At 36.7% G+C, this 24,055-nt stretch overlaps 1 protein-coding gene across 2 annotated transcripts in view; it reads left to right on the top strand.

The window, feature by feature from the left end:
* Positions 1 to 24,055, top strand: part of TENM1 (teneurin transmembrane protein 1) — a 748,343-nt gene that overhangs the window by 428,665 nt on the left and 295,623 nt on the right. For both annotated transcript variants that reach the window (XM_070502852.1, XM_070502851.1), the window contains exon 7: positions 13,570 to 13,808. In XM_070502852.1, coding sequence (XP_070358953.1) covers positions 13,570 to 13,808 — 239 coding nt within the window. The remainder of the gene's footprint in view (positions 1 to 13,569; positions 13,809 to 24,055) is intronic.

Below are 24,055 nucleotides of genomic sequence, written 5' to 3'. Positions count from 1 at the left end.
GGAACTAGGGAGAGAACATTTCCATGGAAGGAAGGCCTGGTTTCCACAAATTCTCTTATGCTCAAGTGGGATTATAGTTACTGAGCTTTAGAGCATAGCACAAAGCTGAATTTGACTGTTTCTTAGGTAGCTTAGCCTGAGGGGAGTCAATGTTGTTCAATTTGCTGTGATTATTATATTTTCTGCATGTTTTAATCAGCGTTTCAGGTTTTGGATTTATTCCTCATGACAGGTTCATGAGGGGTACAATTTGAAAAGCAATTTTAAAAATTGAAGGTAGAAAATGTTTTCTATTCTCCATAACTCACAAAGATTTCATTGTTTGGTCAGTAAGGGTAAATGTTTGAGGTAATTATCAGTGAGTTGTCTATGCTCTCTGGACCTAGGGTTCAGGGTATTTGTTTAGATAATAGACCAATCCCAAGTGCAAATAGTCCCAAGGGAGGAACAGCTGTGAGCTTGGGAAGGACAATAAGATCATGAGTGCCTGGCAAGAAAATCTTTTTCTGGAAGTCTTTAGAAAGCAACAGATTCCCTCCCATAGGCATGTTGAATACTTCAAAACTGCGTGTTCCAGTAGGAGGAACATTCTTAGACCAAGGTTTTTCAACCTCGCCACTATTGACATTTCAGACTGGATAATTCATTGTTGTGTGGGTTGTCCTGTGTATTATAGGCTGTTTAGCAGTATCCCTGGCCTCTACCCACTAGATGCCAGTAGCACCCTCTCCTGAGTTGTGACAACCAAAAATGTCTCTGGACATTGCTAAATGTCCCCTGTGGGCCAATTTGTCCCCAGTGAGAAACACTCTTAGATTAATGATGAGGCAAAATCTATTGTTTCCTTGTTTACTCACTTTACTCAACCCCTCTTCAGACTCTTACAGTTTCTCTTTTTTTTTGGCAGAAGATTAGCCCTGAGCTAACTACTGCCAATCCTCCTCGTTTTGCTGAGGAAGACTGGCCCTGAGCTAACATCCATGCCCATCTTCCTCTACTTTATATGTGGGATGCCTGCCGCAGCATGGCTTGCCAAGCAGTGCCATGTCCACACCTGGGATCCGAACCGGCAAACCCCGGGCCGCGAGAAGCGGAGCGTGTGAACTTAACCACTGCTCCACGGGGCCGGCCCCTCTTGCAGTTTCTTTTTTCCCTTCCCATCTTTCCTATCCCTATTCCTTTCCTCTGAAGACTTTGTTGGAGGGTTTAGAGAATTATCCAGGTTATAGTATAATTTGGATTGAAAACCACTGCTGTAGACTGAATGTGTCTCCCAAAAGTTCATATGTTGAAAACCTAATGCCCAAGGTGATGGTATTAGGTGGCACCTTTGGGAGGTGATTAGGTTTTGAAGGCAGAGCCATCATGAATGGGGTTAGTGCCCTTATAAAAGAGACCTCAGATTGCTCCCTAGCCCCTTTCACCCCTTGAGGACAAAGAGAGAAGTTGGCAGTCTGCAACCCAAAAGAGGTCACCCTACCATGCCAGTACCCTAATCTCGGACTTTTCCAGACTCCAAAACTGTGAGAAACATATTTCTATTGTTTATAAGCCATCCAATTTATGGTATTTTGTTATAGCAGCCCAAATGGATTAAAACAACTACTAAACTAAGTCCATTTAGGTCTAAGCTCCCCACTCTCCACCAGTTGGTTTCCTTTTAATATAGTGGCAATTCCTCATGTAATTTTATCCCCAATTAACTTGTCATACCCTGCATTTCTATGTGAGATTCTTAAGCAAGAGCAATATATTTTTGACACATTGAATATATACTAGTTTCTACATATACTTAACTGGCTTGTTTTCTGGGGACACAAAAAGCTAGAAAAATACAATGTATCATTGCTGACTATTTAGATCAGATCTAGACAGCCTATAGCAAAAGAGGCGACAGTGACCCCCAGAACAACTAACAAATGATCCTCTACCCTTGCATAAATAGGCAAATTTATCTATCAACTATTTATCTATAAAATTTCCTTTCTTACTCTCTTCCTTTCTCTTCTCGTACATTCTTCATTCTCCCTATGTTCAGTGTTTATTCTCTCTCTCCTGCCATTACCTTAGACCTATGCTACTCTTGGGCATTTCTTAGCTCTTCTGATATTGTTCTTTGCTAAAAAGCTTCCAAGGACGCAGACACCTGAAAGAAATGGTACATTTGGGAAACCACACATTACATAGGATGGCCAGGGCTTCGAGGGCATTGGAGACAATAGCAGTAGTGAGGTGGAGAGGCCTGCAGAGGCCAGATCATGAAGGACTTTATAAAAGTAGTGCACCTTTGCTTCAAAAATAGCATGAACATGGGAAGTCACAAAGAAAAATAGTAACAAAGTCCGTCACTCAGATGTAGTTACTATTAAGATTCCCATGTGTTTTCTTATAGATCAGGTCCATGCAGAGTAGGGATTTGCAGTTGCTGGAGTTGGTTTTGGTTTTGTGTGTGAGGAGACAGCACATGGTTGTGGTCGTACTGTGTATATGAATTCTGATTTTTTCCCCAACATGGAAAATTGCTTATTGCCTTAGAAACTATCCGGTTAATGGGAACAGAAATGCTTTAAAACCAAATCAAGTAAAAAGGAGGTTTTAAAAAATGACACAGGATAATCTCACAGAAAGAAAGAGCAATGAGTACAGCCAGGCCCAATGAGAGAGAGAACTCTCTCCATAGTTCTGTTTCTTTCTTGGGCCACAGGATGTGTCATCTCTGTTCCTCTCGGCACATATGCTCTATTCTCAGGCTTCATTCTAGATGAGATTTCTTTAACTGTTTCCCTATCATGCTGTAACTCCAGCTCTGGCTCAACATGACTTTGCATCTTGGCTTCCCTAGCTGTCTGGCTTTCTGTGTCTAGATTTCTAAGAGGGAGAGAGAGGAAGGGAGGGAAAGACAGAGAATATGATTGTCTCTGAGGTTAGATATCCAATTCTGGTCCAATTAACTATGGCTGCAAGCAGTGGGGAATAGGGTTGGGAGGGTCATGGGTAGGGATGTTCTGGCCAGGGCTCTGCCCTGAGAGACAATGATCAGCATATCTAATATGCTTATGTAGTTAAAAATTCTTAGTATTTTTCATAACTTCATAATATTGTGTGGAATGAGTATACTACTAGGCTCCTTCCATATTGGAGTCTGCTCTCTTTTGGCCAGTGGATGAGGGTGGAGATTGAGAATCATGGGTGGGAAGTTTTTAGGAGCGAAGACTAGAAGTGTCAAACACCACTTTTGCTCCTGTTTAACGTTTCATTAGCCAGAATTCAGTCACATGACTATACCTATTGGAAATGGTGACTGGGAAATGTAGTTTATCTGTGTGCTCAAGAAGAAAGGAAAACATGGCTATTGGTGAGGAGCAGACAGTTTCTGCCTTGGGCCACATCTTTGATTTTAAGGCTGATATTTCAGAGGACAGCCATGCTTTGCTAGTTTGTCCCTTGGAGAAATGTTATGCTGGCTAGTTTAGAGGACTGATTTGAGTGGCATTTCTTATGTTATTTTATGGCATTATAAAGCATTCTTGCCTTTAATGTACATGGATGAGTAAGACTTTCAAAGAAATGAAAGCTAATGTAAGGCAGATATTGAGCAACATCCTTCAAAAGTTGCATTAGAATGATAGTCTAGATTTTCAACCTGAAGAGCTTGGTGGGAAGCTCTTAGTTTCTGTCCTTATTGTGCTCCTTTGTAATGAATTTGAAACACTCTTTCTTTAAAATAAAATGTCCTTGCTAATATAGATTACAATTCAATAAAAACAAATGATACAGAAAAGCATACCATGTCAACTAGCTCATAAAACAAATGAGGAAAATACATACCTGTAGAAAATGAGGATGAATAAAAAGATAATCAAGGTATATAATACTCTGCCCACTACCCACTCACTTAAAAAGAAAAGTAAATAAGCCAAGTAACCAGTGAAGACCAATTCTATAAAATCAGCAGGTTGCTCTAGTGAGCAAAATTGGGAACAGGCTTTCAGCTTTTACAAAGGGAAATATAATTGAATTCTTTATAAAATGAATATTTTTAATTGAGATTCATAATAGTTTACATCATTGTGAAATTTCAGTTGTACATTATTTCTTGTCTGTCACCACACAAGTGCTCCCCTTCACCCCCTGCGCCCACCCTCCAACCCCCCTTCCCCTGGTAACCACTGAACTATTTTCTTTGTCAATGTGTTTGTTTATAAAATGAATATTTTTTAAAAGTCCTAGAAAATTTGAAGTCTGGTTTAATTTTAAACATGTGCTCATGAATTTTGCCTAGGTCACATGTTTGTTCCCATTTAAAACAGTCCCTGTAGGGAAATGCACTACTGAAAACTGTGGCATTTCATTATTCTTTCATGGAGAAGATGTATAAAATCATAAGAGGATTGAAAATCTCATCCACCAATAGCTTTCCAAAGTTTTTCTAGTTTGAAAGGATTATAGCTTCCACACCATATCTCAGGACCTAAATTACTATTAAGTATAAAAGGAATGAAAAAATGGTAAGCTTACTTATCTAAGTAAATAGTTTCGATATATTGGCCTGAGCCTTTTAATACAGGAACATTTGCATTAATAGAAAATATTAATTTGATATTTACCCTTCAACTGGTGTAAGGCTTTTTAATATCAATTTTTAAATTAAAGTTACATCTACAGAGCATGGATCTAACTTGGAGAAAGAGAATGAGAGAGTGGTTTGAAAGGACATCATTTTGAAGTGGCAGATAGTTGTTTATTTTAATTTATTTTGAGGCCTACTAAAGCAACTTAGTAAAACATTACAGAGTATGTAGTATTTTCTTTCTCTAGCATTTATCTATCTATGCCAGCACACCTAGCTCAAACTTGTCTCTGAATATTCTGTTACAGAAATCTATAATTTATATGGGAAAGTCTGATACATTCTTACATGAAAAACTTTCTGATGTCCCCCATATTCTAAACAGGGAGACATGACAGCTCACTTTCATAATGATAAGTATGTACCCTCCTGATAACATTTTGTCATTTCTGTAATTTTAGGAATTGAAAGAAATATTTCCATAAAAACATATTCAGTGGAATACTAAGCTTGTATATATTCATTTTGAAAAGAGAAATGTCAGATGATCATGTGAATTAGGAAGATTTTATTACCTTAATCATTAGCATCATCAGTGATATCATGAGTTAATATGTGCACAATGGTTAAGTAAATGGGTTTAATTGTTCATGCATGGATTTAAAAATATTTATTGAGCTGGGCACTCTGTTTGCTGAGCACCATTCTAGATGCTAGGAATACAGCAGTAAATAAGACAGACAGACATTCCTGTTCTCATGTAGCTAATGTTCTAGTAACCAACAAAACTGAAGTAGATTCCCAACTCTATTGCTTACCAGTTGTGTGACCTTGGGAAAGTTATTTAACCTTAATAGCTGAGCCTCAACCTCCTGAACTGTGAAATGTGGATAATATCATCTACCTTATAGGGTTATTGTAAGAATTCAATGAGAAAAAAACACAGAGTATTTTAGAAGAGTACCTGGCAAATCGAAGATGTTCAGTAAATAGTCGTTGTTGTCATTATCATGAACAGTGATTATTTCTAATTATTAGTATTTTTTATTAACAGTAATTCTTTCATTACCTGAATGGCTCACAAAAAGAGATGAAATATGAATTAACTATTTCTTTGACTCATTTGTATCTTTTAGATTATATGAAAATGAAATGGAAGCTTATAGCTGTCCTTTTACATTCAATAAACCAAGAGATATTTGTTCACAAGTAAACACTTATTTTAGAGTATCCAAGCCTCATTTATTCTGCACACTGAATCAAGAACCTTTTAGAACGAGCAAAGGCATCATGCAAATCAATATATATTCATTGAGTACCTTTGAAGTATGAGACAATTTACCTAAAAATTAAGAATTGATTCCTACCTTCAAGAAAATATATAATCCAGGTAGGACAGATATTACTTCTGATTAAAAGAAGAGAGGGAAGGGGCCAGCCTGGTGGCATAGTGGTTAAATTCGCTTGCTCCACTTCAGTGGCCTGGGGTTCACAGGTTCGGATCCCAGGCGCACACCCTACACACCACTCATCAAGCCATGCTGTGGCAGCATCCCATATACAAAGTAGAGGAAGATTGGCATGAATGTTAGCTCAGGGCCAATCTTCCTCACAGAAAAAGGAAAAACAAAAAGAAGAGAAAGAATAATAACCACAAAAAGATTTTAAAAAGAGCTTTTCCATTAGTTGCTAACTACCCCACTTGAAAAATCACAAGAATAGCAATAAAGACCATAGAGTATTGCCATTTAAAAATAGGTTGTAGAACTAAGGCTTAGGCCTAGAAAAATTAAGACATAAATAGGTATCCCAAAACACTTAAAAGAAAACTCGTAACAATTATGAATGACATAGAATATAGACTTTGTATGAACACTTAGCATATAAGGTCTGGAGGGGATGTATGGACAGGGTGGCTTAAAATTTGGAAGAAAGAACCCTAGGACATATAAAATGAAATCCTCCTCTATGTAGCTGTTAGTAGAGAAATACAATTTGTTACCCCCGGAGATTGTCCAAGTTGATAAGGCGATTTAGGTTCAAGACGACTCTTAAGAGTATTTATCCTAAAAAGGGATATCAGGAATGGGCTATTAAAGCAAAACTAGAGATGTTGAGGTTGATATCTTAGCCAGTAACCACACTTTTCTACAAAACTTCACTAGATATTTTTGTCAGAGAAGAAAATGGGGCTAACCCATATTGGTATTTTCTCATGTTTTTTGAAGGTATAAAAATAAATACCTATGAATAGACATTTCTTCCAAGAAGATATAAAAACAACCAACAAGCATATGAAAAGATTCTTAGCATCACGAATCATCAGAGAAATGCAAATCAAAACTACAATGAGGGGCCAGCCTGGTGGCACAGCGGTTAAGCGCACACATGGCACCACTTGGCAAGCCATGCTGTGGTAGGTGTCCCACATATAAAGTAGAGGAAGGTGGACATGGATGTTAGCTCAGGGCCAGTCTTCCTCAGCAAAAAAGAGGATTAGCAGCAGATGTTAGCTCAGGGCTAATCGTCCTCAAAAAAAAAAATCTACAATGAGATGTTACCTCATGCTCATTAGGATGACTACTATAAAAAATAGAAAATAAGTGTTAGTAAAGATGTAGAGAAATTGGAACCTTTGTGCACCATTGGTGAGATTGTAAAATGGTGCAACTGCTGTGAAAAACAGTATGGAGGCTCCTCAAAAAACGAAAAATAGAGCTACTATATGATCCAGCAATCTCACTTCTGGCTATACATTCAAAAGAATTGAAAGCAGAATCTCAAAGAAAGATTTGTATGCCCATATTCATAGCAGCTTTATTCACAGTAGCCAAAAGGTGGATGCAACCAAAGTACCCATTGATAGATGAATGGATAAACAAAATGTGTATACATACAATGGAGTATTATTCAGCCTTAAAAAGGAGAGAAATTCTGTTACATGCTACAACATCGTTGAATCTTCAAGACATTATGTTAAGCGGAATAAACCAATCACAAAAAGACAAGTACTGTATGATCCCACTTATATGAAGTTTCTAAAGTAATCAAACTCATAGAAATAGAAGGTAGAAGGATAGTCACCAGGGGCTGACTGGAGGAGGGAATGAGGAGTTGTTGTTTAATGGATATAGTTTCAGGTTTGCAAGATGAAAACATTCTGGAGATCTGTTTCATGGCAAAGTGGATATACTTAAGACTGTTGAACTATAAACTTAAAAAGGGTTAGGATGGTAAATTTTAAGTTTTGTGGATTTTTTTCTATGTGTGTGAGAAAGATTGGCCCTGAGCTAATATCTGTTGCCAATCTTCCTCTTTTTTTTGCTTGAGGAAGATTGCCCTCGAGGTAACATCTGTGGCAGTCTTCCTCTATTTTGTATGTGGGATGCCTCCACAGCATGGCTCGATGAGCAGTGCGCAGGTCTACGCCTGGGATCTGAACCCATGAACCTGGGGTCACCAAAGTGGAGTGTGCGAATTTAACCACAACACCACCAGGTGGGTCCCTGTTTTGTGGGTTTTTTAATCACAACAAAAAATTCATTTAATTAATTTCTTTGAAAAGGGAATAAATACCTAAATTCCGTTATTCTATCTAAATTTGATTTGGCCTTAATAACTTGACTCAAGGCCTTTTCGTTGCAGTCTTCCTTTTTATTCTTTTTTTTTTAAATCAACCTCAGCTTCTAACTGTAAGTAAGTTGAATTCCTTCCTCTAAGTATAAAATGAGTCATATGCTTATGGCTTAAGGGAATACAGGTTTAGATATTCGTCTCATAAGTATGTTTACAAGATGTAAAAGAGAAAATCCTTTGGTTATTTATGCATCTGTTGTTAGAAAGCTGTAGATTTCTGTCCGCTTCCTATAGAATTTTAAGTGCCATATTAAATCACTTTATTTAGTGCTAAGAGATACCCTCAGAATTATGTAGTGTGAGGAGTTTAAAAAGAGAGAGTACATTTTCCCCTTTTTTATAGATGATTTTAAAATCCTTCCAGAAGCATTTATTATATTCCCATTTACCACCACTGGGTCTCGTCAGTCTTGAAGATATTTTTTTTCAATTTCCTTATATGCCCATTTCCTTTTGGCAATATCTTGCTTTTCCTTTTTAAATTTGAACTTGAATATTAAAACAGATGCAAAGGAGAGTACTACTTACATATAAACTCTTGAACTGCATTTTTATCATTTGCTCTGTGGAAAAAACCCAATTGTATAAAATTGATAGCAACATTTTAGTATATCCTCAGGTCCCCAGGGAGAAGCAATGTGCTTAGACAGATGATTTGATTTTATGAGCACATAGCTGAAATCTAGCACTGTGCATTTGTCTTTATGCTCCTACTTTTTTCAGGGACCACGAAAACACATTCAGGCAATAGTTTCACTTTCCAACAATGGACTGCAAAACCTATGACAATACATAGCATTTGCATTGCTGTTTTTCATGAGGTGCATCAAAGTATAGATCACTTTCGGCATAGAATCTTAATCTGAGCTTGTTAATAAGAAAACAAGAACCTTAATAGATGAACTCATTTTATTATTTACCCTCACTGAGGACTGTGATTTGGATTCCACTCAAATATGAATGAGTTTAAATGTTGCTCTCCTGCGACTGCCGAATTTTTTTATTATGCTGCAATATTTTACTTATGAAACTGCATTTGGAAATCCTTTGGTGTATATCAGGATGAAATTACAGTGCTCAGGGATATTGATTATTGCTTGTAATTGCTGTCATAATAGCCAACAATTGTCGATCTTTCTTCTACCTCTTAATGATATACCAAACCAGATCAATATCCAACATATTGGGCCACTTACATTGTCTCAAAAATCCAATTGTTCTCCTTCATAAATATGCAAAGGATCAAAGATTTTATCTCCAAACATTGAATAAAAGGGCGCCATACTGCTGGGTTTCTCTTTTATCCCATAGGAACATGCCAGAGCATTGCTGTATAAGACCAGTTATACATAACTGATATTTTGTCCCCTCCCGAGTAACCACAGGCAGTGGTGGGGAGACAGGGAGGCTACTCCACTATGCTGTCTGTGAAGTACTACACTTCTTGCTCACTAGTAAATTAGAGGGCCGAGGGGGAAAACATAGACTGGGGGAGCTAACTAGACATTAAAGAAAAAATCCACATCCTTATGACATGGAGATTATTTCAGGGCCTAAAGAGGAAGTGCAATCAAATGGAGGGAGCATAATGCTGTAAGTCACTTTTTCAATAAAGTATATTTATGCTTATTTCTACTATATACTGTTTCTCCATTCTGAGGATAAATTAGGTAGCTTTAGAAGCAGCAATGACTCCTTTTGGTTCTTAACAACTAAAGAGTAGCTTCTTTGTAATGCTTCCTCGTTCATTCAAAATAGCTAATAGTCTTTAAAATTTACTAGAACATGTGAAATACAGAAGAATAGACATGTATTATGTAGTACTGTTTGAACAGATTGTATTTGTTTAGCCTGGTTCAATTAACCCAGGAGATTAGAACCTTCTGCTAAGCCAGTGAAGACCGTGCTTGGCAGGTAACACAGGGCAATGAAAATACACTATTTTGGAACTCTCTGATTCCAGGTTCATTCATGCTATTAACTACGTATGTTACTTTTAGGTAATCCACTTTTATTCTCTGGGCTTCAGTTTCCCTAACTGCAAACTGAGGGTGTTGGGCTACTAGGTGATGTCTGAGATCCCTTCCAACTCTGTGATTCTGTAGCCATCATCCTCACATTTTTGTCATTGATCCCAAAGGAAACAGGGCAAAAGCATGACTCAATCCAGTATCATCCACATGCCAAAATCAACACAAAGCATGCTGCTTCTGTGCTTTAGCAGGCCTGGATTCAAATCTTAACGTGTCCGCAAATGCATAACCCAAGTATAGTGTACCATAATGTAGTGGTTAAGAGCAATGGCTCTAGAGCCAAACTTCTTGGGTTGGAAACTCAACTTCATCAATTACTAGCTGCGGGACCGTGGACAAGTTGCTTAACCTCTCTGTGTATTGGTTTTCTTATCTGTAAATGGAGATACTTACTGTAATGGGGTTATTAAATTAGATAGTACTTTATGAATTATTTAGATAATGCCTGGTACAAATAAGCACTTAATGAATGTTACCTCTAATTATCATTATTATGATAACCACTATGACCACTTTACTCCTACTAAACCTCTTTTGGTCTCTGTTTCATTGTCTGTAAGATTAGAATAATAGTATCACCCTCACAGACATATGAGGATTAAAATAATGCATGTAGAGTACCTAGTTTGGTGTCTGGCCTTTCTAGGTGCTCAATAAATCATGTTCACATAAGTCGAACCAACTATGCAGGGGATTGGTGTTAGTCAGTGCATTTTTCCCACTCACCCCACCCCCAACGTTTTTGATATTAGTTATGAAAGCAATACAAGCTCAGGGCAGAAAACTTCAAAAAATACTCCTACTATCCAAAGATAACACAAATTATTATTTTTCCATGAGTGTATATATATATTTTTTTGATTTTAAAAATTATATCCTATTGCCCATACTCTTTCGAAGCCTACCTTTTTTCACTTGGTGCTATCTGTAAACACTTTTCCTAGTGAATAGATAGTCTTTCAACACAATTTGCAATGGTGTATAGTATTCTACTATGTGTTTGTAAAATAATTTACTTAACTAAATACCTATTATTCAGCACTTGAGTGTTTATTTTTTGCCATTATAAGTAACACTGCAATGAATGACTTCTTATACACATTATCATACATATTGTTTCCTAAGGATAAATTCCTGTAGACATAACTATTGGACATATTTAATGTCTTTTGATACATAATGCCAAACTGCCCTCCAGAAAGGCTTGTACATCTGCCCCTCCCCCCAACAGCAACCAAGCCCTTTAAATGGCCTTTACCTCATGATACTAAGGCAGAATTCACCAGTGTGGATAGTTTTCATTAACCGGCATGTAGAGAGTTCTTTTTTTCTTTAAATATATATACTTTTGTTCTTTAAAAGTGGAAGCTAGAAATCAGTCTTAAAACAATTTTACTTCCTTCCGAATTTGGGCATATATGACATGTAGAGGGTGATGTTGGCTCTTTGCTTAGTGGAGGGGTTTTGTGCTGTAGTACCTTAGAATGTACACCAGAATGAGTTTTGCTTAGCCATGCATTTTACTGCCCCAGGCGGCACAGTAGCGTGGTTAAGATTGAGGATTCTGGAGCTGGAATGACCTAGGTTCCTATTCTGGCTCTGTCATTCACTTGCTAGGTGAATTTAGGCAAGTTATTTAACCTCTTTAGACCTCCATTTCCTTAAATGCACAATGTGGATAATAATATAGCCTGTTTCATATGAGTGAAGACTAACTGAGATGATGAGTGTTTAGCACAGTGCATGGTACCTAGCACTCGATAAGTGTAAAGTATGTGAACGAAAAACATGCTTCCATTTATTTGTTTTTGGCAACTCCTTCCATATAAATAAATCACTACTGTTTACAAAACATCCATATTACAATAGTCATGGGCAGTCAATAATCATCCTATAGTAATTCAAACATGAGAGTAGCATGAAGTTATAGGACAGGCAAAACTAATGCATGGTAAAAAAAATGCAAAACAGTAGTGGCCTCTGGGAGATAGGAATAGGGTTCACTTACAAGGGCTGGAGGGAATTTCCTGGGGCGATGGAAATATTTTGTATCTTGATAAGGGTTTGGGTTGCACAGGTGATTGTATTTGACAAATCTCAGCAAATGTACACTTAAAATTTGTGCATTTCATCATGTATAATTTTTATTGAAATATATTTACATATAACATTATGTAAGTTTAAGGTGTACAACATGTTGATTTGATACATTTATCCATGGCAATATGATTGCCATTGTAGTGCTAGCTAACACCTTTATCAAGTCACATAATTATTATTTCTTTTCTGTGGTGGGAATAATTAAGATCTAGTCTCTTAGCAAGTTTGAAGTTTATGATGCAGCATTGTTGTCCATAATCACTATGCTGTTCAGTAAATCTCCAGGACTTATTAGCTTCTGGTTGCAAGTTTGTGCCCTTAGACAACATCGACCTTATTTCCACATCCTCCAGCCCGTGGCAACCACCACTCTACCCTCTGTGTTTTTACTGTGTTTCTACAAGTTTATGGATGGACCTTGAGGACATTATGCTAAGTGAGATAAGTCAGACAGGGAAAGACAAATACTATATGATCTCGCTTATATGTAGAATCTAAAAAACACGAACTCTTCGTGTATAAATTTGACATTAATAATCTGTAAAAAAAAAACATTGAACTCTAGATAATAATATGCAAGTTGAAATATGTGGAGGGGCGTGTACTGCTGTATGCAATTTACTTTGAAATGCTTAAAGACTAAGATAGACTGATGGATGAAGACAGGAGATGGACAGATAAGTGAAAAAGTGAGTATAGTCAAATGTTAACCGTAGAATCTAGTTGGTGAGTATATGTGTGTTCATTATCAAATTTGACTGTATGTTTGACAGTATTTATAATAAAATATTCAGTGAAAATATATCCATAAAAGTTAATCACTGAATAAAAATACTGGTTTCTAGGCTGTTCAGATTACCAAAATGCCTAAGGATAATTCCCTTTCTGTTTTTGAATCAACTCTTGAGTATCACATTTAATGAAAGGGAGCAATATAGAGAATTAACACCACATGCAGAATGTTAACGCTCAGAGTTTGAGAAATTCACTAGCCAGCAAGTCAGGGAACAGAAACCCTCTTTCTTCTTCTGAAGGATCTGAATGAGAAAACAAAAGGGAGACCACCAATGGCAATCTGGAGTTAAATCTTAGTATATGAAAATTTTGTTGAGCCCCTCCCAGTTCCCCTGAGCTTTGTCATAGCCTGATTGTTTGAAATTAGTGGAGATTGTGTTTTTGTAGCAACTGGTCTTGGTTTTTATAGCCCAAACTTTTGTCTTTTCTTCGCAGGCATTTCCTGTTCAAACACGGATCTGGTTCCTCGGCTATCTTCAGTGCAGCCAGTCAGAACTACCCTCTGACGTCCAATACCGTGTACTCGCCCCCTCCGAGGCCACTTCCTCGAAGCACTTTTTCCAGACCTGCCTTTACCTTTAACAAACCTTACAGGTGCTGCAATTGGAAGTGCACGGCCTTGAGCGCCACTGCAATCACAGTGACTTTGGCTTTGTTACTAGCATATGTGATTGGTAAGCCCTTTTTTTTCCCCATATATCAGTTTTCCTCTTAATCAAAGTCTTGTTTTGCTTGTGGTGAGGGTGGGAGACTCTCTCTCAACTGAGTCCTACAAATTTGAACCAAGGCTTAGCATTATAAATAACAAATAGATTTCTAATTAGGTTTTTTTTGGCACTTCTTAACCTTAAATACTGCTGAAGAGAGTAAAGAATGCTCTTTGAGAAGAAATATTTATACTACAAACGCAGTCTTATTGATTGCAATTACTGTAGTTAACCATTTTCGCTTCAATTAAAAGGTTGCTATGGTTTACTCATTAGAAGTCATAAGTACCAATCTACAATAGCTTCTTAAATTATAGTTAAACAATAATACTGCTACCAAATTTTCAGGTACCGATTTCATTAAAGTAGTAGTCATTTGGAAGCTATCAGAATATCTAGCGCATAATTTCTTTCCAAGAATTCGGTTTTACCTGGGACTTAAAAAAGGTATTATTATTTTCACAAGGTAAATGGTTCTACAATTGTGTGGATACTATGTTTGGGGAGGTGAAGGAGAAAACAGTTGTGAGGCAATCTTCCATTTTTAAGAAAAATATTGTTGGTCTTGAGTCACTCTGATTAAAGTCACCCTCACTTGATAGCAAATTGTATTGATTTTTCTGGATGGCATTTTATTTTGACTGAACATTAATTTCCTTGCTTGACTGGTTCTGCAGTCTAAAATGTAAATTAACTTAAGAAACATGTATTTTGCGGAAGCACTAAGAGAATAAATTTTATCCAAGTATATCACTAGTAACTTCTTTTCAGATTTAACCCCAATTCCTAATTGAAGCAGGATTGCCCACTAAGATACAATGAATGCGATTCTGAGAGGTAGATAAAAAGGGATTTAGATTGTTTTATAATTATAAAGAATTAAGTTTGGGGCCGGCCCGGTGGCACAGCAGTTAAGTGTGCACATTCTGTTTCGGCGGCCTGGGGTTCGCCCGTTCGGATCCCGGGTGCGGACGTGGCACCGCTTGGCAAACGCCGTGCTGTGGTAGGCGTCCCACATATAAAGTAGAGGAAGATGGGCACAGATGTTAGCTCAGGGCCAGTCTTCCTCAGCGAAAAGAGGAGGATTGGCAGCAGATAGCTCAGAGCTAATCTTCCTCAAAAAAAAAAAAAGAATTAAGTTTGGTTGATTCTGATTTATTCAAAATGTGAACAATAAGAAAGTTCACATAACTAGTTTTTATAGGAATCATGGAATAGAGAATGGTAAGTAAATAAACAAATATGTTCTGTAGGGAAGTCACTGATAATGTCAAAAGTATAGTATCATAACCTGTATTGGTGTTCATGATTATCTCTTTTATATTTTCATCATGCAATCTGAATATATTTGAATAATGCTTTATTAAATGTGGATAATATTACCCTATAATATAAAAATGTGTCTTTTATCTCAGACATTTCAGGGCAACCCCTCATGTGTGTTTATTTGGTCTGTAATAGCCTGTAATGAGAAATAATGCTGAAGGAATGAAGGTTGGAGATGAGAAAGTACCACAAACATGATTTAATATGTAATATTCAAAACAAGGAGTAATTTGAGAAGTTTAAATACATATAATGTTTTAGATACAAGACTTAACCCCTGGTATAAATAAATCCAGGTAATAGTAAGCTATTAATAGGTTTATACTGTGTTCAAACCTCTGTTTCTGTTTAAATTTACTACAATGGCCACTCTTGTATTAAAAATTGTATTATATACTCTGAGACTTGTTTAATTAGATTGTATATTTATTCATGTCATAAGTGAAAGTAGAACATTTCAGTCATTTCCAGGACTGCCTTTTCTATAGGGTTAACACTGGCATGTAAATTTGACATGATACTTAAGGCAATTTGGTACAATAGTTAGGAGCATGGATTTTCAGCCTTCTGCCACTTATTAGGCATGTTACCTTGGGCAAATTATTTAACCTTTCAAAGCCTCCATTTCCTCATCTGTAAAATGAGCCTAAAGCAGTACCTATAACATAGGTTTGCTATGAGAATTAAATGAGGTAATATAATTTAAAAACTTGGAATAGTGCCTAAAACATAGTAAGTATACTATAAATGTAAATATTGTTGTTGTTGCCGTTATTATCTTTATAATTTTGTTCACTATTAAAATGCACTGGTTCTCAGAACTAACCATTTTATTCATATCTATATCCCAACACCAAGAACAGTGCCTGGCTGTTCTCTTGATAAAAGTTTATTGAAAAACTGAATTATGCTAAGCACTTTACTTATATTAGCTCATTTAATTCCCACACTTATCTTAAGGGTAGCTATTAGCATTAAACATATTTTATAAATGAAGAAACTGAGACATAGCAATGGTAAGAGGTCACATAGAGGCCACATTGAAATTAAGAGGTCACATCACACTTCATTTACAAATAAACCATATGAAGTAGTAGTCAAGAAGTGGGGATCCTGAGCTTTAAGCCAGAGTTGACTGACTCCAGAGCACATACTCTTGAGCACTAGGCCTTGCTACCTGTCTACACTGCAGTAAACTTTGCAGCTCATTTACTTCTTGCTCGACTAAATAAATCCACCAGACAATTTTTTTTTCATGTTAAATTACAAATTAAGTTAGATTTACCAGGTCATCCATTGCAACAGGGAGTACAACTAAGATTTGTTAATTGGTGGGAGATATCTGTTGAAATCATTTACTGTGAGATTGTTTAGACACGAAAATATAAGGCTAAATGCTAACATAGTAGGTTGAATGGGTTGAAAATGAGGGATGTTAATGGCAAACTCTATAACTTTGTTTCTAGTTTTTTCATGAGCTGGACATTATGTGGCTTTGGATAAATCAGTTAAAATCTCTTCTTTGATTTACCCCATCTGTGCCATATTGCTGACCACCTCAGAAGGGTAGAGTAAGAATTCATAAATAGGCACTCAGGTGAAGGATGTCACATAAGAACTATAACATACAAGATGATTTTTAAATGGCTTTCTGTGGTTGAAATAAAAAAGTATTATATTTCAAAATATGAAACCATTTCACTCTCAACTCTTGCTGAGTCTGTAAGAGTCATCGTTTTTTTTTTCAATCTCTTTTGTAGTTGCTGTATAACCCAAGTAAAATCTTTCGCTGAAACTCTTTACTGCTTCTGTTTCCCGTGCAAATTCCTTTCTGCTGTTTCATTTTCCTCTATTATCCATTATACATAACCTTTAGATACTAATGGCTGTATGCTGTGCTGCCCTCAATCCACTAGGGAAAATCACATCAATATCAATGGGACATCAATAGACAGCTGTGTGCATTATGGCTCTGTAAGTGGTCATTTGAAAGCAGTGGAAATCCAGCATGTGAATAGCCAGAGCAGGGTTGTTCAGGCAACCAGCCCCATCCCCACACCTACCCACTATACCTTTTGGGTCAGCAAGAGAATAATTCCTTTGAGTAAGTTTTGATGTCATAAAATTTGGTTTAGGGAGGCATGGAAAGATACTGATTATATGAAGATATCATGGAATTCCTATTGTCATCACTTTCCCATATATCTGTAATATTTTCCATCTGAATAAAAAAATATGTCCTTATGCTTCATCCTCTCTGATATTTTGGCATCAGTGATGTATCAGTGCCAGTCAGAAGCACATTTGCTTGAATTTACAAATAAGCCACATGAAGTAGTAGTCAGGAAGACAGATGACCATATGCAAGGCATCAAGAGAAGGCGAGGTTAAGGTACTTCATCAATGGTTGTGAAGGGCACAAACACGGCTTCTCTGGTAATCTTTGAGCTTTTGATCAAGTTTCTCCACAGTCAGCAGTTTGTATAAGAGGCAATAGAAACTCACAGGCAATAAAAACTCACAGGAATACACCGTGCCTGGGGTCAAGTGGGCTGTTGCATTGACTGAGTTGGGGAGTAGGGATTTCTGGCTCTCAAACCCAATATCATCAGTTAATGACATCGATGTTCCTTTTCCTTTACCATGAAATTAGTGGCGATTCATATCACCTTCAGGGGATAAGGGTAACATCCAGACTCTATAGATGAAATAATTTAAGTCCATAAATCTCCCTGCCAAGACATTCTATATAGCCCACATGTAGAAAGTTGACCAGAATGGATATTAATACAAATTAGGAGAGAGAGAATAATGAGCCCAATTCTCTGATCAAAAGTTTAGGGATGAAACTATTCAAGAGGGGAAAGCTCCTGCTTCCCCTTGCTCTCTGCACCAAAATTGAGTAACACTGATGTTAGTGCTTTCTTCTCTCTCCTTTATACTAGTCCAAATTGCCCTGCTTTCTGGGACTGTTATTATGGTGGAGCAAGAAAGTACTCAAAATGATAGAATGAGAGAAGTCATGTGTGTTCATTTTGCCCTCCTCACAAGGAAAGTACAAATACCTCACAATACAGGGAAACATAAAATGTAATATGGCAAATTATGATTTTGGAAAATTCAAGAACTTGGATTTTTTTTAATGGAGAAAATAGAAATGGAGTTTTTTCCGTTAAATCTAAATACACAGTGCCTCTCCACACAAAGTTTACTAAATGTAGATAAATGTGCTAACCAAAAACCATGTCTTTCACTTACTAGCAGCTTCATTAATGCCTCTTTGCCTCAGTTTCTTCATCTATAAAATGGGAATGTTGGTAATACCTTCCTCATGGATTTTCTTTTTAATTAAATGGAATGAAACATGTAAAACACCCAGGACATTGCCTTGCAAATCTAAATAAAGATTAATGATTATTGTTAGTGGAACAGGGTTATTATTAGGATTATTAATTTGAGCCAAGGTAAGCATAATAAGCATATAATTTATCCTAACATGAGCTACTTTTATTTCCCTTCTTCCCAAAGTCATCTAAAACAATTTTCTCAGAGCTGGAATATCTGTTTCACAAGAATCCTCTAATGAGTTTGTTGTTTCCTTCTGCCTGGTCTAAAATATCTGTAACTTTGCCTTTATTTTACTAATTTTCCTTTTCCTTGGTGTTTTGACCATTCAAATGGTTTTATATTTCTATCTGGAAGCCATATCTAGGTTGAAACACATTTTAATTAAAATGCATTATAGCTTATAACATTCAAGAAATGACTCAGCACAAAATGCTAAAAAGCATTTCAGTTCATCCTATAGACCGTTATCAATCCTTTTGGTGTCATGTTTAATACTTATTACTACCTCTAATTCACTCTTGTGGGCCTGTTCATGATAGTGATGGCAATTTCTGTGTTAGCATTGATTTGGCCTCCTACCCATGAATCTACCAACTTTCTAGCATTCTGCCTAGGCAAGGATCCAGAATATGGTGGTATAACTTCCGTCTAATTATAAATCTGCCATCCGCGCCTTTATCAGAACTCTCCTTTTAAAAAGATTTATATTTTCATCGGACATCACCTTTTGGTGTAATATGTTCCATAAGTTTTATCTCCACTATGTAAAGTGGCACTTTTACCTGTCATAAATAAAAGTATACATTCAATCCAAATTAAACATACTAAAACGACAGGAAGAACCTGCGTCACATACAATTAATTTGCAGAACCATAGTTAGCGCCTGTTGCTCAAAATGAAGTCATTTTAATGAAAGGCAAATAGTGTGCCTGTTTTCTCTTGGAGCTCTAGCATGCTGTGGATTTAAGACAGAGTAAGAGAGAGCATTTCTTGGGTGAATGAGTAGTGGATACTAAACATATGTCTTGCATCGAGAGATTATTTTGTTGTCTCAAGGAGAGGCAGTCACCCTACTAGGTTCTTCTCATACAGTACTTTCTTAGCCTGGGTAGGGAAATTAAAATGAGGTTTTGTGAAATAGATAAAGACTCACTAGAAGGCATAGTAAAAGAGGACTGGACAGAATATAAGTAATTTTGGAACTTTACATACTTATGAAATTTTAGAACAGCCAGAATCAATCTTACAGACATGGTATATGTATATATATAGATATACAATGGAATACTATTCAACCATAAAAAGACAAAATCATCCCATTTGCAACAATGTGGATGGACCTGGAGGATATTATGCTAAGTGAAATAAGCCAGACTGAGAAAGGCAAACACCATATGATTTCACTTATATGCAGAATATAAACAAATACATGGACAAAGAAAATAGTTTAGTGGTTACCAGGGGAAGGGAGGTGGAGGGTGGGCACAGGGGGTGAAGGGGAGCACTTATGTGGTGACAGACAAGAAATAATGTACAACTGAAATTTCACAATGATGTAAACTATTATGAATCCCAATTTAAAAAAAAAGAATCAATCTTGCAAATTCAGAAAAAAATTTTCTCTCTAGAAATCTCTGATTTCAATGTAAATAATTTGAATTCTATTGCATAAAGGAAATTTCACTCCTGTTTAACTTAGTTTCACCCCATCTAAATTACATATATAATACATATATAGACATGTTATATGAATATTTTTAGACCCACATGGCATAAGTTGTTAAGCTGTACTTACCCTGAAATGAATAAGAATAAACTAAATTAGAGCAATGGCTTTGAAACAGATGGCAGGTTAACCCATTTTAAACTCCAGAAATGTGACTGAATTTTCATATAGAACATGCAGAGTGGGGAGGGCCAGTATCACCAACGGAATATCTGATCCATCACAGTCAAAACTAAGAGGTGGTATCTTACAGGGTGGAGACACATTCATTTGAGGCTCAGCAATATTCCCTTTACAGAGAGGTGAAAAAGCATAATATGTTTTATTAAATACAAGAATACTGAAAAACCTGAGGAAGCAAAAATGGAGGACATGGGAGGGTGGCAGGAAATGAAGATTGTAAGCAGGAGCAGATCATGAAATGCATTTTAAGCCATGGTAAGGAGCCAGAAATTTATTCCAAGAGCAAGTGGGGAGATTTTTATGCTTTTTCATTAGGACAAAAAAACTATTTGCTCAGATTTACATCTAGAAAGATCACCCTAACGGCAGTATGGACGTTGGAATTGGCAGGCAGGACAAAGGGGTTTGTAAAGTCGAAGCCATGAAGACAAATTAGGAGGCTATAATAGTAATCTAGGTGAGTGACGGTCAGAGCATAAACTTCTCAGAATGGAGAAGAAGAAGATGGAATCAAGAAGTATTTAGAAGATAAAACACACGACTTAGTAACTGATTAGACGTGGCAAGAGAAAGAGGAATTGTTGTCTGGCTTAGGAACTGGGTAGATGATGACGCCATTAGCCAAGACAGAATATAAAAAGAAGAGTTTTAAGGGTGAAAATAGACACACATACAGGTCAAGATACCTAGTACATTATTAAATATCCAGTACTGAAGTTTTAGAGCTATCTACCTGTGAGGACACCAAAATCATGGGAGTAAGACAAGGGAAAAAGAAGATGAAGGCTGGAACTCTGGGGAACACTAATATTTAAGAAGGCTGCAGACAAAGAATCTGGTAAGCAGACTAAGAAAGAGCAACTAGAGAGGTTGGAAGAAAACTACCAGATGGTGGCGATAGAACAGTGGTTCTCAATGTGTGATCTGGGGACTACTGGGGCCCCAAGATCTGTCAGTGGGTCCACAAAGTAAAACTGTTTTCATAATACACAAAGACATGATTTATCTTTTTCACTACAATTCTCTCATGAGTGTACAGTGGAGTTTTCCAGAGGCCACATGATATGTGATATCACAAGAGATTGCATGCAAAAGCAGATATGGGAATCCAGCTGTCTTCTATTAAGCCAGACATTAAAGAGATTTTCGATGACCTAAAACAATGTCACTCTTCTCATAATTTTTTTGGTTTTCTAAAATATAGCTATTTATCGTAAAATATATTATTTATGTCAAAATATAATAGTTTATTGTTATTCAATAAATTAATAAATACTTTTAAAAGTTATTGATGAATATAACATCAACAAAATCTCTCTGATGTTCTCTGTAATTTTTAAGAGCATAAAGAGGTTCAGGGACTAAAATATTTGTAAAGGGCTGATGTGGGGAGACCAAATACATAGAGTGTTTCAAGAAGAGTGATTAAATAAAATAAGGACTATTTATTGTTTGCACCCAGGTGGAGGCTTGCAGGGCAAGTGCAACAAGAAGACAAAAGGGATAAGGAAATTATAGTTGCTGGTGACAAAGTTTTTGAAGCAATCAGCCAAAGGATCAAACTTAGTAGGGAAGGAAAATAGGGGGAGGAAGCTAATGGAATGCAAAACAAGAGATGGGTCCAAGTGTCACGAGATCTTGATGATATTGTAGGGTATTTACAGCTATGAGTGTGCCAAATAGCTAGGATGGAATGGGTGGAGGGTAATATATCAGAATTTTAGATTTCAGACTCAGCAGAAAAATATGATTCCTCTATATGTTTTAGACCTACGTAAGGAACATATATGAGGAACTCCTTTCAGATGAATCATTTGCTCAGGGAAGGCTAGATTCTTGGCTAGGTATAATCCCACAAGGTAGTCTTCCCTGGGTAGACACACAAGCCCACCAAAGTATAGATAGTATTTAAATAAGAGCACTACATTATATTGGATCCTCCAATATAGGCAAGACCCATGTGGAATTCCAGATCACAGTATGGTTCCTCAAGAGCTGTTCCTCTAGGGCTCTTAATGATTTCTATGGGATAATAATGAACAAATGAAGAGAGTCTGAGATAACCCATTGTAATTTTCTGCTGATCAAAACCTCATCATAACGTTGCCAATCTAGTTAATGTAGACGTTATATAACACATAGTTAACTACTTGAGTAATTGCCTATCATGAGAGTTTCTAAGGAAGGGCCTCACAAATATCTGATTATCAGGTTGAATGTGACAACAGGAAATCCTTAACTGGAAACAAAAACATATGATACGGTGCTTTGTAAAAAACTCTTGATTCCCACTCGTTTCTTTTATATTAAACAAACTCAGTATCCTGATCCAATGACCAGGAAACCAAAGGCTCTAGCATCTGTACATAGAATATCAGAGGAGGTTATTGAGCTCTCAGATAAATTAGTTGTGGCTGTGGCCAAAAATGAATACAAATGTGATTTTGACAGCAAGCAATCTATGCTGCTCTACCACCTGGTACAGATTTTGCTCTTTGATATTCATAAGTTTCACCAAATCAACTAGCCTTGCTGTTTATGTTATAGACAAGGTTCTTAATTCAGTTTTGCCCTTCGTTCATGGAAGGAAGAGCCTAGATCCCCTTTAATCTTGAACTTTAATTTTAATTAGACATAGATATTAAATATGGCAAATAACGACACCACATAAATGTGTTTTGTGTATACCATATCTCCAAATACTTTGCAGAACTAACTAATAAAACTGTGGAGTTAAATGAAAATAATATTAAATGGAGAGAGGAGTTGGAAGATATTTGACTTTACTCATAACAAACAAGCAAGTTAATACTAGCTGAGCAATGCATAGGAAAGAGAGTTACCAGCTGTCAAGAAATTAGAAACAAGTATACTGTGCTATGAAAAGAAAAGGGGAAGTGAAATGGAGTGGTTTTGTTAAAGATCAATCATGAGCTACCTCTAGACATAGAATCCTGATGAATCCAAATCCTCTGAAGCTATTGAATAGTTGAGTAGTTTCCCCACCACCTAGCAGAGAGCCGAGAAGTTTTTTATATCCTTGACCTTGGTGGTAAAGCTAGCCTCAGTCAGTCCATAAGCAGTTGAAGGGTCAGATGACTTTTGAACTTAGTTGACCTATTTGGTTTTTTGGAGATGAACATTTTTACGCCAGTGGGAAAATGTGGTAAAGCACTGCACATGCTCAGTGCTACTCCAGGCTATAACAGCACGTGCTCAAGGATTATCATATAGGATATTGGAGTGATGGCACTAGTTAAGATTTACCAACATACAAAGCTGTGGGAGTATTTGAAAGCCAGATGGTACAAATAGATCCTTTCTTTGTCATGCCTAAAACACAGCCTGTTCCAAGACTGAACAAAACCCAAACAAACCATTAGTATCTTTGGTTTCTGTTCCTGTCTGCTGCATATTTTTAGTTTGGTTTCTCTGACCAAATCCAGCCCTTGGACTAGCCAGCATAACTCTCCTTGCTGATAGGTACCAATCTGGTCTTGTGAATCAGTGATATATAAAATGTAGAGAGAAGTATCCATCAACAGAGGGGAAAAAGCTAAATTTTAAAAATAAGAGATTCAATGGGCAATGAAGATGAAATATATAAATGAACTTTCAAAAAATCATAAC

The sequence above is a fragment of the Equus asinus genome, chromosome X (assembly GCF_041296235.1).
Source record: "Equus asinus isolate D_3611 breed Donkey chromosome X, EquAss-T2T_v2, whole genome shotgun sequence".
NCBI classification, from domain to species: Eukaryota; Metazoa; Chordata; class Mammalia; order Perissodactyla; family Equidae; genus Equus; species Equus asinus.
Note: the sequence above shows the minus strand (reverse complement) of the source record. Positions and strands in the feature narration are given on the sequence as shown.